At 41.3% G+C, this 16,110-nt stretch overlaps 2 protein-coding genes across 2 annotated transcripts in view; both read right to left on the reverse strand.

Annotated features, from left to right (window-relative positions):
* The window catches only part of LOC104960296 (egl nine homolog 3-like), a 44,482-nt gene that overhangs the window by 24,837 nt on the left and 3,535 nt on the right, over positions 1-16,110 (reverse strand). The window lies entirely within an intron of this gene.
* Positions 5,280-9,480, reverse strand: gpr137ba (G protein-coupled receptor 137Ba). The gene is made up of 7 exons (XM_010788276.1): positions 8,740-9,480; positions 7,513-7,562; positions 7,202-7,424; positions 6,697-6,843; positions 6,338-6,466; positions 5,907-6,028; positions 5,280-5,806 (listed from the first exon to the last, which is right to left on the reverse strand). Exons 1-7 carry the CDS (start codon positions 9,121-9,123, stop codon positions 5,689-5,691), a joined length of 1,173 nt encoding a protein of 390 aa, XP_010786578.1. The 5' UTR covers positions 9,124-9,480; the 3' UTR covers positions 5,280-5,688.

Genomic DNA, 16,110 nt, shown 5'->3' on the forward strand with positions numbered 1-16,110 from the left:
CAGAATAGCTCAGGGCTCGACATTAAGGACTGCCCGATGGCCCGGGGCCATCTAGTATTAGCCAGGCAATGAAGCCTCACCTGCTGGTTGCCCGATTCGGGCAATCTATTATGCCCAGTATCATGCAGCTCGCGGATCCCAGTAATGAGATGACCCGACAGTAAAACAAACATATCTAAACCTAGTTTAGGTAGTTTGAGAGGTAATTAAAATAGCTACGTGTGATATTCTAACCTGAAGTGTGTGTTTTGTTCCGCGCTCACCACTGCATTTGATCATGCAGAGCTGTCGCGTGTCGTCTCGTCAGCAGCAGCTGATCTCTCTCTCCCGTCAGATTTAGACTTTCACTCGCGTTTATGTCCATATTGATCAGATCCAAGCTAGTTCTAGCTAATGATATGACTACCTGCTTATTTAAAAGACATCTAAACAATAAGTGTCGCTATGCAACTGGGTGAGGCCACAAAGTATAACGCAGCATTATGCATTTGTGTACATGCCCACCGGAACCCTGAGGCATTACCAACAGATCAACGCACAATCAACCCATAAAGGACATCTCTTTCTCCACATTAAGTGTTAGACATTAGAATTGACTATTCTTGTCTGTCACATACTCTTGTTGTCTGTCACATAAGTGGCGCAACTGAAGCGGTATTGCGCTAAAGGGAAATTATTTTGACCGGAGAGATTTAGATTTGCGGCTAACGGGAACTCTGACGTCGCCATTTTGTGTGCTTCGCAGATGCGCTCGGCTCCTCTCGACTGCTGCTCGGTCAGCTTCCGGATGAGGAGGCATTCGTTCGACCAACTTACAGTAGATAACATTACAAACATTTTTAACAGGAGCCATAATAGTGTAAATAATGTTTGTTTTGGCAGTTATAAGTGAATGTAATGTTTTCTACTTTTTTACATCTGGGAAGGCATTTGCCTTCATCAGATGGAAAGTGTTTTGACTCTTGACCAACAACTTAAGTATTTCTTATAGCTATGCAGGGCATGCAAGCGAACAAAAACAAACAAGAACAAACAAACAAGTGAAATGAAGAATAAAATAGAAATTGTACAATATAGTATTGTGGTGGTTCATCTTATAATTCAGTCTAGAGAATGCACCAGACAGCATAAGACCTGCAACAATCTAAATGTTCTAGGGAAGGCCCCCCAAACCCTTTGTGCGTCATTTCGTCAGCGCGCATTTTTCAGGGCAGTCTCTATTGGGCTCAGGGCCATCTTTAAATTAGCTTAGATGGCCCAGAGGGCCATCTCCCAAAATCCTTAATGTCATGCACTGTAGCTGAAACTTTAACAAAATAAAGAGTAACTCTGTTACCTCTAATCATTCACCCATGTTTGTACAATGTAGTTAACTCCGTGTGTTGCTGCTAGCATAATACCTGACGTGGAAACGTTACTCGTGGATGGGGCTACAGAGCTACTAGAAAGACAGTCGAACCCGGTGAATTCCTCCGTCTGAATGTGGTGCACTTTTGCTAAATGTTTAGACAAATTGCTCGTGTTACCGCCCTTACATGCTAAACGAGCATTGTCCACCTCAAGACGGGTAACATTTAACCACACCTTGGAGCGCTTCTCTCCGCCATCCCCGCCGTGTGTTGCTGCATGTAGCGGCCGAGTGTGTGTAAACTGCCCCGCCCCCTCGCACACAGACGGGGGAGAGAGAGATCTCGGCCCTTTCTCATTTCATCAAATCCCCCTCCTCAACTCCTCGACTCCTCGGTCCTCCGGTAGTGACCCGGAAATGAATTTCAGCGCGCCATGTTGAAGGACATCTAATTTCTCTAAATGCACTTCGAGGATCGAGCGTCGAGGAGGCTCTCTGGAGGGAGCTCTATAACCGAGGATACACTGATGGGTCTCCACGGCTCCTTCGTGGATGCATTTCCGGAACAGAGATGTTTCAAAAGAGGTTTCTCATACTCAAATTTCCTCCTCGACTCTATCCCTCTACTCCTCTCCTTCGAGACTTGGTGCCGCCCCACAGGAGATGGCGAGCGGAACACTGAGGGAGGGGGAACGAGGAGAAGGAGGGAAGTGAAGCAGCGAGCGGTTAGAGAAATGAGAACTCCTCTCCTCTGAGCGGGTCATTTTAAAGAGACGTCCAATTAATGATGACAGAGGCACAGCACGCACTCCCCTGATGGACAGAGTGTGTTCATGACGACTGGCATATATAGATTTACTTTTAGATTCATTTGACAAGTGCGGTATCAATGAGTTTTTCCAATAACAGCGCTACAGATTCGGGACAGTATACACACACACATATATTTATTAGGGCCGGGACTCGAATTAAAAAAAAAGTTAATCTAAATTAATTACAGAGGCTTTGGTAATTATGATTTAATCCACAATTAATGTCACCTTTTTGTAATCAGCATATAAATTATGTTGAGCCTGAGAACAGTGAGAAGCAATTTTTTTTCACATGGATTATGTAGTATACCATGTGAATAATGAGCTGGAATAACATAAGCTTCACGCAAACAAAACATTGTTTATTTTTTTCAAGTGTGGTAACTTAACCAAAGACCAAACAGAAAAGTGCAATTTTTGCCATAAGTGGGGTGAGGGAAATAGCATATTTAGGGGAATACTAGTACCATTTCAGAATTCAGGTAGCCAATAGCGTAGGTAAGACTCTGTAAACTAAAAAACACTTGTTTTTTAAGTAAAAACACTCAAATATCTTCAAGTACTTCAAAGAACATTGTTTTGAAAATCCCTGTATTGCTTATTTATAGAAAAAACATCTCTCTGTTGCTTCAGAGCCTTCATAACAGTATCTNGTTCATCTTATAATTCAGTCTAGAGAATGCACCAGACAGCATAAGACCTGCAACAATCTAAATGTTCTAGGGAAGGCCCCCCAAACCCTTTGTGCGTCATTTCGTCAGCGCGCATTTTTCAGGGCAGTCTCTATTGGGCTCAGGGCCATCTGTAAATTAGCTTAGATGGCCCACAGGGCCATCTCCCAAAATCCTTAATGTCATGCACTGTAAATACACTCCTTTTTTGATTGTTTACATACTAGTTCCTGTTAGCAAGCTGAAAGGTTATAAAACCCTCTCTAATAAACCTTTTTTTATTTCTGTGAATGTTTCTTTTTCCAAACGACTTGACAAAACCTGTGATTTACAAGACTAAGATGTAACACATTATGATACTTTTATAACTTAGCAAAAAAAAAATTTACTGAATAAAGCGTGAATGGACCATAATGCAACTCTATGGAACCTCACCTGCTGCTAACGGCTAAGGTTAGCTAGCTTTCCTCCTGCCCATTTCAACACAGATTAGTTGTACACAGTAGCATTATCAGGGGGGAAAAGTGTCAATGGTGAGTTCACTGTCCGGGATGATGGTACTAAGGATTTTTACTGTAACATCACTTTTTATATCATTGGCATCAATTTTGTAGCTAAATATCTGTTCTTGTGACCTCCTTAGTCTAAACTACACAACCCTGTTTCTATTTTATTTGTATATAACGTCTCATATTTGTGTGTTTCCTCTGTGTAGGTGCAGGAGAGAAAGGAGTAAAGGTTGAACTTGGCAAACCCTCAGACCCCAGCTAGTGGGAAGCCTGCATACCAACAGCCGTTAAGTGCTCTGTTCGAAGAAAGTGGCCTATAGAGAGCATGTGTGTGTGTTTTACATGGCAACAGCAGACTTTTTGCACGAGAGTGTGGAAGAACCATTTTTATGGAGACAAAACAAACAAAAACAATGATTTCTGCTTGTTTTCAGCAAACCGGGGCAGCCCAGAGGACCTTGAATGTCATGACATTGTACTGAAAGGGATTGTGTGTTTTTGTTTTTATTTCCCTTTCACCTCTTCGTTGGAGAGAGCGCTTACGTTACAGCTGACATTTTCATAAAATCAACGGGGGTTAAGCTCCCAGAGAATCTACACCTTTTGCATATTGGTTTTTACAGTTAATTCCTAAAGGTACAGTGTTCTGCATATGCTTATCGTGGTATGCTTTTCACATGGAATCAGCTGTTATGAGCTACAGTATTGCAAAGTTGTACTTGAGGCTGCAATAATATGAGGAATGATCTGAATTAAAAACACGCTTTTTCTGACTGAAATTGTTTGGTCTTAGTTCAAATTCAATCATTTCACAAAAGAGGTTAAGTGTGATTTTCGGTTTTGTTTTGGCTACTCTCTTAATAACAAATCATTTGAGTAAGCACAGATTTAAGGAGCAGCATTCACCTGCCTCTCATGTTGTCCTGTTTGCACTATATGCAGTAAAATGCTGCCTCCTGCAGGCCTACAGTGAATTGCTGATTACTGATTTTCTGGACCCCAGCATAAATAAGATTATTCACACTGAGAGGTGAGAAATAAGACTTCAGCATAAAATCAATTCAAGTGTCTTAATCCCCAAGTATTACCTTCCAGGTTGTTTTCACTGCTTAAAAGAATATAGCATGTAACAAAGTATTTTCCATGACAACCTCAAACTTTAAGGCCCTATTATGCTCATTTTCACATTCATATTTGTATTTTGGGCTTGTACTGTGAAATGTTTCCATGCTTTAATGTAAACATAAACATACATTTTGTTGGAGCGCTAGCCAATAGTAGTGCCGCTGTTGCGTAGGGATGTCACTGTTACAGAGGTAAACAAAGGACTACAATGGAGGTGTTTCAGGCAGGGGGGAGTGTGTGGGACTTTGGCAATTTGTTTGCCTTTGCAAACTATTGACATGCACAAAAACCTACCTGACACACTACAGGAAAGCGAAACACCCAAAATATTAGGATCCCTTTATATAAGTACACAGTGAGAACGTTCCAATATTGTAAATGGGCAATAGGTTATTTTTATTTTTTGAAAGCATAATGGCTTTAAGTTTATGGCTAAATTATATATTTAGTGCTTTAATCTTTTTAAAAAGGCTCATCAATAAAATGGGGAGAAGTGCCAAACATATCAGGCCTGCTAGTCGTCTTCTGCACACAAATATAATAAATGTTACTTTTACTGATTGAGTATTAATGTAACTACAATGTTCTAGCTGTCCTTAATAACAGCTGGTGGTTTAAGGACAAATACTGAAAAGCCCAAGAACCTGTATGTTTGTTCTAACTAGTCTGTCTTAATTATATAGATGATTTAACATTAAGTAGTGTTCATTCATAATTAAGCGTGGTGTGATCCATGATTCAGGTCAGCAATAATATTCTGTAGAGCAACGTATGAAAACGAGCAGTGGTATCAAAGTATTGGTGTATTCTTCAAATTGAACCGCATCTTGCGCTGCATTTTAACTGTCTTTAATATGAATTAAAACTCTATATAAACACATCTGTATGAAAAAAAAATACAGTACATGAAATAGTAAGAAAGTACGTATTACAAAAGTCAGGAAATATATTAAGCAGTATTCAATATAAACTATACAATGAAAAGGTTTAAATGCAGTCAACATTAGCTCACATTATACAAAGAGTGTGCAAAATTAGCATCCCATCAGTGGACCTTTTTATATACTGGCAGAAAAGTCTGTTCGTTCTTCTTCTCTTGACAAAATAGAAGACTGAATGCATCGAGTAAACAGCGACTTTTGGCCCCATGCGCCTCTTCAACAAGAGAAACTGTGCAAAAATATACAAAGCCACAGGCCAGCAGGAGTCACTGGGATCTCCGGTCAGTAATGGCTGAGCTCCTCAGGAGGAGGTAGGGGGGGATAAGTGTCGTCTCCTCCGATGTAGGCGCCAATGCCGCTGCTGCTCTGGCTCCCCCACTCGTAACTGTCAGCAGCCAAACTACAGAATCCAATTAACAAACAAGTGTCATTTGACCTCTACCCTTTGCTACAATTCTACTTCCTGTATTATTTTGGTGGTTACATCGTGGTGCTTTTACCTTGCTTGGATGTTCTGAGGCATTACGCTCCACGCCAGGTCCTCGTCGCTGTCATAACGCCGGGGGTTGTCGAAGAAGTAAGCCCTGGAGGAGAAGCCATGACCGGGAAGCCCAGAGCCACTCTGCAGGACAAGCCGCAGGCAAATAAGAATATAAATGTAAGTAGTCTTACATTACTTAAACTTTGGACTGTACATCACATCATTTCTAACCTCATGGCAAAAATGTTTATGTTTTTTTATTATCTTTCATATTTTTACTGGACAGAAACAGACATTCCGTGTAGTTGAACAACAGCGTGTTTTATCTGCTTTCCTATATATTATCTTATGTCCCCTCAGATTTATCTTGTGACCCCTGACCCTCATGTTGTAAACTGCTGACTTATGGCGCATTTCCACTGCGGGGCAAAGTGTATTTGCTTGACTCACCCTGTCTAGGTCAGGCTGCCGAACTCTGAAGAAGAAAACCAAGAGAGTAGTGGGCAGCAGCTCCCATACAAACAAGATCACCCCAAAGACGATGTAGCCAGTGTCGCCCAGAGTCGACTGTAAGTCTGCCTGTGGAACAAAAACACATCCACTATTTAAACAGCCAACTATTTTACCCTCACATGGAGAATTACTGTATAGCTTGATTGCAACCATCACAAGGAAAACAAAGATTAAACAAATTTTTCAGCTTTCTGCGATAACAGCCAAATAAATTAGTCAACCAATGCTCTCGGAAAAAGCATTTTCTTTTTACATTAACTCATACATCTAAAGGCATTTGACCTCTGGTGGTTCACCTGGTCTGAAACGTTGTACCAGTCGTAGTCAAAAGAGCTAATGCTCTTGCTTGAGAGTCCCAGGACGACCAGATTGTAGCAGGCCCTGGACGAGTACAGGAGGATGACGATGGCTCCTATGACCGTCACCTGGCACACCGACGTCCCCTGTGAGGTTTGAAGAGTTTCATCAAGGGAACATTGGTTTAATCTTACAGAAACGACATGGTACCTGAGGGTAAAGATAGCTGCAATACATTTTGAATATTAAGGGCGTGACCTTTTATTTTGTCGTGAAGTAAAACCAATCTTGCATAACACTGTGTTGCTAGGAAACTGACTGTGTACAAAGCAGGATTAGGTAAAGAAGTGCATCTTCACTCAAGTGTGCTATTATTAGCTGTGGACAATACATTGTAATGCCACTTACACAAATCACTTTCTGTTGATCCTAGAGGGTTAATCTACTAATTATATCTTACTTTTCACACATGTCTTTCCCTTGAGTAGTAGGCCTATGTCTTACTTTTGACTCCAAGTATATGTTGGCCAGGGACATCTTAGCGAGCTTGTAAAGACACAAGGAGAGCGACACGGCACACAGGACAAACAGTGTGTCATTGATGGCGACCCTCACAAGCACGAGGGTGTGGGCTTCTGCAGAGGACATCCTCACCAGCAGGGCACACACCAAATTCACTACTAAGAACACAAGGCTGATGAACAGGAAGAGCAGGTACAGCGGCAGCCTGTGGGTCATGAGACATGTTTTTAGTACTGTAGCCAAGCTAGTAATATAATTAAAAGGGAAAATTAAGAGTTGTAAATGCATGTTACCTGTATCTCAAAAGCTCTGGTGCATATTTTGACTTTGCCTTGAAAACAACCTGTGAAAACAAAAATCATTTCAGTGTCATTATGCAAAATGTGTCATGTTATTTAGGCCACTCATTTTCACTTCTGTATTCTCACATTTTAAAGAAACACAAGACACATTCTTCTGAAACAGGAAGTTGTTTGGGATACACAATAGTCTCACAGCACACAGGAACATTTACTGTGATACTTATGAGTTGCTCACTCTCAACTCACAACTGGGACTCAAATCAGCAAAAAATGATTAGGCTTGAAATAAACTTAGAGGGCAGAGGAGTCATTATTTGATATTTGTATCGAGTATGCAGATGAAGGAACTATTTGCTGCTTAGCTAATCAAAATGAGTGTATCTTTTACATCAATAGGCAATATTATGTTGACAGTGATAATAGGGTTCTAGCCATATTTGATATCAGTGATTATTAATATTGTCATTATTCAAAGCAGCAGGTAGGGAGATAAATTAGTGTTGCTATCTATTATATCATATTATGGATTTGATGAACTCTTTAAATGCTAAACTCTCTTATTCAACGAGAAAGTGTAATTAAAGAGTTATTTAACTAGTTAAAGTTTGGTTTCACAGATTAAAAGTTAAAGGTCTTGTTTTACAGATCTCATTGAGATCAGACAGCGTGGGACCAAACCTTTCTTGAGAATATAATGATCAAGTTAAGTAGAAGTTATTCAAAGTGTATATATACAAAAACCATGTTGTATTTTGGTTTCAGGCAATAATTCACATGATGGTATGTTTAAAGATAGTATGGCAGATACATTACTCTGGAATAATATTTAATAATAATTTTAAAAAAATAGTAGATGTATCTTTAATTTCATTTCCTTGTGTGGCATTGTTTGAAAAACTAAAACCATGAATATGTATTATTAAACATGTTGAAGTTGAATTGCTAGCATTGTAAGGTGCAGTGGATGTTTCCAAATAGATATTTAAGTTAAAGAAACCTCTTCTAGTGTCAAACTCAGTACATACATCAATCTGCAGCACCAACATGAATGTGAGGCAACACACATACAAAGGGTTTGAGTCGAGGGGGACTTTCAATCCGAACTTTTTGGTACTCCATTATAAAAATGCTGTTCTGCCATGACAGAGAACGTGCAGACTAGTGACGCACTGCTGTCACTAGCTGCTGTCAGCTGTCACTAGCTGCTAATTAACTCACCTGTGCGAAGTAAAGGTTCATGAGACTGAGGGTGAAGAACTGGAGGCAGACAGGGAAGCAGTACAGCAGCCAGAAGGGAAAGGGCCCCAAAGTGTTAGCTGTGACAAAGTTTTTGAAGTAGAAGGAGAAGAGGACGGTTCGCAGGGCCGACCACAGCAGGCACAGCGACAGGAACACGGTCTGGTAGCTGAAGCGCTTGTGTCGGTACCGCAGGACCAGCCAGAGCTGCACGTAGATGAAGATGAAGAGAAGGGAGTAGAAGACGGTGTACACCACCGTCAGGCCCAAAGTGACGAAGGGGGGGACTGCCGGGCTCAAGGTAGGCAGAGGCTGCGACTTGTCCATCGGTGACTGCAGCTCCTTCTCCTCCGCCTGGGCCTCCATGAACCTGCTCTCCCTGGCCTGGGGAGGAGGGAGCGGCGTGGAGGGGGACTCTATGTCGGGGTTAGCCGTCGGGTGTCTGTCGTCACAGAGCGTCCCGCGGAGTGGAGGTTATAAAACGAAAGATAGAAAAAGAGGAAATACTAGTGCGAACGCTGCTGTCAAGTTGAGGATGGAAAAAAAGGCAAGGGGAAGAAAACAAGGCTAACTTCCTGCTGCGGAGCCTGAGACAGCCAAAGAGCGAGGCACATGATCAGGGTAGATGAGAATGAGCTGTTTGTCAGCGGCAGAGGGCAGGAAGCTGATCCGGGCTGCAGCTAGGAGCTCCGTCAGTGCAGGAGGACCGGACCAGCCTCCACCCCTCCCGCTCCTTACGTGACGCGACGCATCAGCTGACGCAAGCTACTGTACCTTTAACCCTGTGATGGAGCTTCCCACCGCCACGAGCGCATCTCAGAGCTATGAGTTTACTTTCATTTTATTAAGGTGATTGAAACGTAGTATTACATACAAAATCTACATAATTCAACACTGGAGGTAGTAAACATTATTTACAACAAATCCATAGGCTACTGTATACACTGCCTACTTTTATTGGTAGCCTAAACAAAAGGGTCAAAACATCTTAAGAAGATTATGTGTTGTAGCAGTAATTTGCTGTAAAAAATAGATGTTACAGTTCTTTCAAATATTATTAATTATAAAATGTGTACAAATTAAATAGCAGCAATGTATGTTTAATATTAACTCGTAAAAGACTATATAAAAAGGAGTACTTGCCAATTCACCACTTTAAAAAAGTGTGGTGTCTTGCAGAGATGGAGTAGCTACTCGAGTCCTGGACTCGGACTCGAGTGCCGATTTTCGGGACTCGACTCGGACTCGCGCACTGATTGACGCGACTTGGACTCGTGAATTCTCGCGTACGCTGACTTGGACTCGGACTCGTGAATGTTTCCCCCCACGATGACTCGGACTCGACTTGTACATTGACGCTCTGACTTGGACTCGGACTCGTGCAATTTTTCCCCCCACGATGACTCGGACTCGACTTGTACATTGACGCTCTGACTTGGACTCGGACTCGAGCAAGTTTTCTCTGGAGTCTGATGTCCTCTATCCTGGCATGTGCACCTGTGAGGCGAGTTCACGGACTGGGCCCCGCTATTCCAGTCTAGAGATGTCTCTAGACATCTCTAGACTGGAATAGCGGGGCCCAGTCCGTGAACTCGCCTCACAGGTGCACATGCCAGGATAGAGGACATCAGACTCCAGAGAAAACTTGCTCGNATTTCTCCCGTGTTATTATCGAAAGTTAATGTAAACTTGAATAATGTACTTCAGGCAATTTAGGAACTACAACTCAATCTGCTTCTGTGTGGGTGTGCGTACCTTTTTGTGAGGCCGTCACTGATACTGAAGTGATTTCAACATACAATGTTTGAAACTATAATGCACCTATAACTTAATTTCTAATTCACAATTCTATCATTCATAAAGGCTTTTATATAATGAACATTCACTGCCAATGATCTGGTCCTCACTTACAAAGCCCTCCACCATCTGGCCCCCCCCTACCTCACTGACCTCCTCATCCTCTACCAACCACCCCGGTCCCCCCGGCTCGCGAGAGCCGATCGCATGACGTAAAATGATGAAGTAAAATAAATGACACTTTTCTCTGTGCGCGGCAAAACAAGCTCGCCAAAATGTCTTCACCCGTCAGAAAATGACAATAAAATAGCGGTATGCAACGTGTGTGAAGCAGAAATCCTGCAGCTCCACCCGCTGTGACGGACCGGTAAGCGGAGCGAAACACACAAGAGTTAGACCTTACACACTTAGCTATTTGATCTACCTCACAAGCTCAACTAGTTATAATTGTTTATTCTTCACTGTCGGGTCTTGATCTGTGAGCTGCATGAGACGATACTGACAGGCTGTCAGGAGAGCATTTGAATGTAATAATTATGTTGGTTGTTGTTTTATGGAAGCGCCAGTGAATGAGCCCCATTAACTGAGTTTTAAACATAACTTCAAATGGAAGATTTAAAGTGATGTTTAAATCTTCCATTTAGGCCACAACCACTCAATCGGATCAGGCGATCGATATCGGCCGATACCGATTCGGGCAATCGGCCCCAAAATTGGCGATCGGAGCATCCCTACTTTTGACATTTGGCCTTTGTAATGTGCTTGATTTCTGCTGGGATAAAGACCTTTATACATGGTTAATTAACAAGAGGGAATTCGATCTAATCTGATTCCTTGTTTATAGAAAGTGCTTCATAGTACAGCCAAACAGTTCTTAGATATCAGTTGTTTGAAGTAAGAGAAGTCATTTTTGATTAGCTAACTAATTAATGGAATTTAGGAGACCCCTTTCCACGGCTGCTCCTGTACACTTGTTGAAATGTCCTGGAGCAAGAACACAAATGTTTTTTGATCAAGAACAGTGGTGCAGGGAGGACATATTTTCAAAGGCGAGCATGGAAGTTAGCATATGTTTGAGTTCATGATGAAACAGTATCCCATTGGTGAAACATACCAATTATATTTAAAGTATAGTGCAGTGATGTTGTATGTGTGTAGGATGACCTGGTAGGGGGCTCCCTTTACACAAAGCAATGGGATTTTCCATTTCCATTATTTTATGTCATAGAACCAAACATAAAATCTCTTCAGCTTGTGTTAACCACAAACCTTATTTCAGGCATCTAAACAAACACACGTTCCAAAAATCTTCTAGATGCCACAGGTTTTTGGACTCATTCCTGCACTACTCCTTAAAGAGCATCTTGCAGTTTTTTTTTCTTTCTACATTTATGCTTAAACTTGCTTGAAAATTACAATTAAAAAAGTGAATGTAGGATTTGATATGTTTTACGAGACATAAGGGCAGGAATTCAGAGGGAAAGGAGCAATTTTGAGCTCTGCTCTTAAAAACGGCTTTTTTTTAAGGTCATACGTCAAATTACATCACAAAGTGTAAACATCTCCGCTCTCTGACCGCGGGTATAGTTAGTAGTTGCGTTGAGTTGAGCGGTTGTGTTTTAGTGAGCTGGTATTTTTCGGTAGTTTTACATTGTATTTCGCCATTTGTAATCATGGTGCAGTATTGTGTTAGTGCAGGTTGCACAAATACCAGCCTGTCAGGACATCAAGTCCACAGTTTCCCTCACGGGAAAAGGACCGGAGCTAGCGTTCGTTCCTGGGTGCGTTGTGCATCCACCTCCCTGCAGCACATACTCTCCACAGCTTTATCAGGAAACCGTATTACATCTCTGATTGAGCAAAAGGTACAGTTTATCATTATTGTGACTGGTCTAATAACAAAAAAGAGTAGGCAAAAGGTAATAAGGGAGTGCATGTTGAAGTACTGTGGATTTATTGTTTTGTTTTTTACCTTGGTATTAACTAGGGCAGGGGTGGCCACACTTTTTCAGCTTTGGAGCTACTTTTAAAATGACTAAGCCCAAAAGATCTACCTACAGGGCCGCCCCTGCCCATCTGTGTCGCGAGCGCGGGAGGGGGGGGGGGGGTGCTAGTGGACTAAACGGCGGATAAACTGTGGCGCATTCACACTAATTGCGCCGCATAAGCGCATAATAGTGTGCCACATTTGCGCTTCAGATGAGGTGAGGCCCCCTCATAACTGCATGAACCTGTCTGGCACAATACAACTCAGACTGGCTTAGCTGTACGTCAATCAAGTGGGGCAATCAAGTGGGGCAAATGCCATAGTAAGGCTAACTTTTCTTCTTTTTTCTTAATTTTTTTTCAATGCAATCGACGTATTGGGCACCCCTGAACTAGCGTATCGAGAATCATGTAATTTCACCGTTGGTATTGTGAAGTACATTTCTGGTACAGTGAAATTCCTTCTAAAATCTGTGTTGTCTTCCTCTTTTGTCAAAGAGTGGCTTTACATGATGGAATACTGTAACCCCGACCGAAGTTCCCGTAATTGCTCGGATGTTGTCGCCATGACCTGTGACTTTTATACTGCCTTCATCCAACATAGCAATCATGGGAGGCCCAGTCATGGGAGTCTGATGGCTGAGTCACCCACACGTGTATAGCCTCTCCTCTCGAGCTCTCTTTGGATAATTGGGTAGACTTCAATTTGGCAGAGGCAGTGAAAGCGATGTGATCCTGTCCTCGTGAGAGAGGACGTGGGACGTTGGTTACGCAATGTTTTTTTTCCGGTTTAAGATCCCTACTGATCCAATTTTACATTTGGGTGATGAGCATCATGAGGAGTCCCTAACGTTCCGCATTTCCTCACAAACTGCAGTCAGGGAGCCGAGTCGCTTCGCTAAACAGCACAAATATCTTTCCCCCCCATTAGGACATGCTTGGCTTCTTGTCAGTGTCAGATCCTTTTTTCGAGCATAGCCACTGTGCAGGAAATGAAAACGTGTCACTCTCTGTTTCATTGTTTTCATCACAGCGAAATAGAGTTCAAGCTGTTGGTCACATGTTAATCCCAACAGCCTGTTCTGGTGTTTTTCTCCCCAAGTGAACCTGTTTTTGAGGAAGAGATCTGACCTCTCATAACATGCAACTGGGAGGAAAAAGACAGACGGAGCAGCAGTTGGACTCTGACTCAACCCGGAGCAAGAGACATGAATTATTCAACCCTTCAGCCGAGCCCTAGAGAGCAGAGCGAGTAGGAGTTAGGTGGAAACTGAAGACGGAACAATAAATGCAGATGTGAAACTAGCACTGTGGTCCATGAGTAAGCCACTTCGCTTTAATAAATGGTAAACAAGATAACAAAAATCATGAAAGTCACACTGCATAAAGCAAAAAAAATCATCAACAATCTTTGGGGAAAGGAGTGTGATGATCACACAACTACATGAACAGAGCCTGACTGTACGATTTTAATGTTTGAAGCAGCACTTGAACTTTACTCAGAGCCATGTCATGGTTAATTCACAAAAAATAAGTGTTTAATTTACTGTGGAATGAAACCTTCATCCCACTTATAGGTTGCCAGATATTTTTATATATAGCAGGCATGTGATTCTAGTGTTTGTTTTCACAGGTCTGAAACTTATATATTGGTATTTTGAGATTTACTATCACTGGTTAAAGTGAATAAGTTATGAAAGAAGACCTTTTGGTTTGAAACTTCCCCATCACTTGAGGTTATTACTCACACTGAAAACATGTGATAGTTGACAGCTCCATTCTTTTTGGTGGGTTTTTGAGTGTTAAATTACTTTGGATATTACTAACCTAATAAAAAAAGTGTCCATAAGTTCAGATTCTCAACTGCTAAGACAGGTAATGTACTGTATGTCAATTCATATATATTGCAGAGCCTTAATGTCCTGTTTCCACACTGATTTCTCTCTACAATTATTTTCAACCGCAGTGGGTCGATTTCAATTCCACTAAGGGCCAGACAAGGACGTATCACATTACGGGTCAGACCTATAAAGTTAAATAGTGCAAATAAAAAGATTCACTACTAAAGATTCATTACCATCATAGCATTAAGTTAATCAAATGATAAAAACATGTTTTGATTCCATGTCAGCAAGTTGCTAACATACAGGCAACTCACAGAAACTGGTTTAAAGGCCTGAATATGACAAGTCGTTGGTTGTGTGTGACATTTAAAAAGTAAAATAAAATGTGTTGATCATATCCTTCATATGTTCCATACAGCTAAACCTACTGGCTTGCAATCTTATGCGATAAAACCCTAAACAAAATTACAAATAAACTTTGCACGCAAATCTCGAATTTCCCAAAAATGTTGGCATGCTACTTAGTAATACGAACACCTATTTCCGGCCCCCAGACCATTTTTCTTTGATGAAAGTTCTGCGTAAGCTAATCGAGCCGAAAGAGTATTAAGAACCAAGATCAAAAAATTAGCAAGGGGTTGGACCTGGCCCGTTGGCCTTTGAGTTTGGTTAAAATATACTGTTGAGCCCTTAATGTTCAATGCAAGGAAAGGCATATTTTTACGGATGGATAAAAACGGTAACGCAGAGATGGGAAAAAGGTTGATTTGGAATTGTTGTAGTTTCTAGTTGTTGGGGATTATCCCAATGACCTGTTCCATTTGTATTTAACTTGACTAAAGTAGTTCAAGTTATGCTAACCATATATTGAAGCAAAATACATGATTCAAATAAATCACGTGTTAACCTAGCTGAACTAGTTTCTATTAAATTATACAATGACACAATTAGATCATCAAGTCATCATTGTACTGAATTTAATGAAATAGTCTGTTATTCGCTAATTCCATTTAATTAGACTGCTGTAGGACATCAACAAGAGACTCATTCATGTAGCAATTACTTTGTCACTTCCCTGTGCTTTTAGTTGCTCAGATGTTAAAAATGATAGAAACACTGTTGTGAATTCCAATAATTGCTGAAGCTAAAGCTGATAAGCAGAGTACATTAAAGCTGATCTTAATGCCATACAAACACACATTGTGTACAGTGTTTCTAATATAATCCATTCAAGGAAATAATGTACACCGAGCAGTGTTCTCTAACCCAGCGCTGTAACCATAACCCCATTTCACCTTATGCTTTGTTTGACAAGTTTAATCTTCTTTAGACAAGGATTCAGAGATTTACCACAATGTGAAAACAACGTGTTGAAAGCGGCTTTACCTACAAGTATCTGTTGTTAGAGACGTTGTATGCACAATGCACATTTAAAAAAAACGGATTGACAGAACAACATACTTACAAGATGAGTCCCATTCCTCTGCAGACTGTTAGTGCAAGACTACATCGAGCTGAATTTAAAGTGATATAAGAGTGAAGCAGAGGCAGCAAAGTTGGACTCTCTTTGTACCAGAAAACCAGAAAAGTGAACCGTTCCAAACACCACACTGCTGTGTTTGGAAACATCCTGTTGGCTAATAATGAAACTAAAATCTCCACAAGCAACAAAACCTGTTATCTTGCCTGGATCCTGGCCAGGTAACCATTCTAATAAATTGACTCA

Source organism: Notothenia coriiceps, unplaced genomic scaffold (assembly GCF_000735185.1).
Source record: "Notothenia coriiceps isolate Sejong01 unplaced genomic scaffold, NC01 NC01_scaffold00031845, whole genome shotgun sequence".
Lineage (NCBI taxonomy): Eukaryota > Metazoa > Chordata > Actinopteri > Perciformes > Nototheniidae > Notothenia > Notothenia coriiceps.

What these genes read in the sequence shown, in the direction of transcription:
- gpr137ba (XM_010788276.1), bottom strand. Translation starts at nt 9,123, where the DNA reads ATGGAGGCCCAGGCGGAGGAGAAGGAGCTGCAGTCACCGATGGACAAG. An exon ending in ACATATACTTGGAGTCAAAA is followed by an intron (nt 6,844 to 7,201) that starts GTAAGACATAGG and finishes CAAACCTCACAG; the next exon opens with GGGACGTCGGTGTGCCAGGT. An exon ending in GGCAGCCTGACCTAGACAGG is followed by an intron (nt 6,029 to 6,337) that starts GTGAGTCAAGCA and finishes CTTGTCCTGCAG; the next exon opens with AGTGGCTCTGGGCTTCCCGG.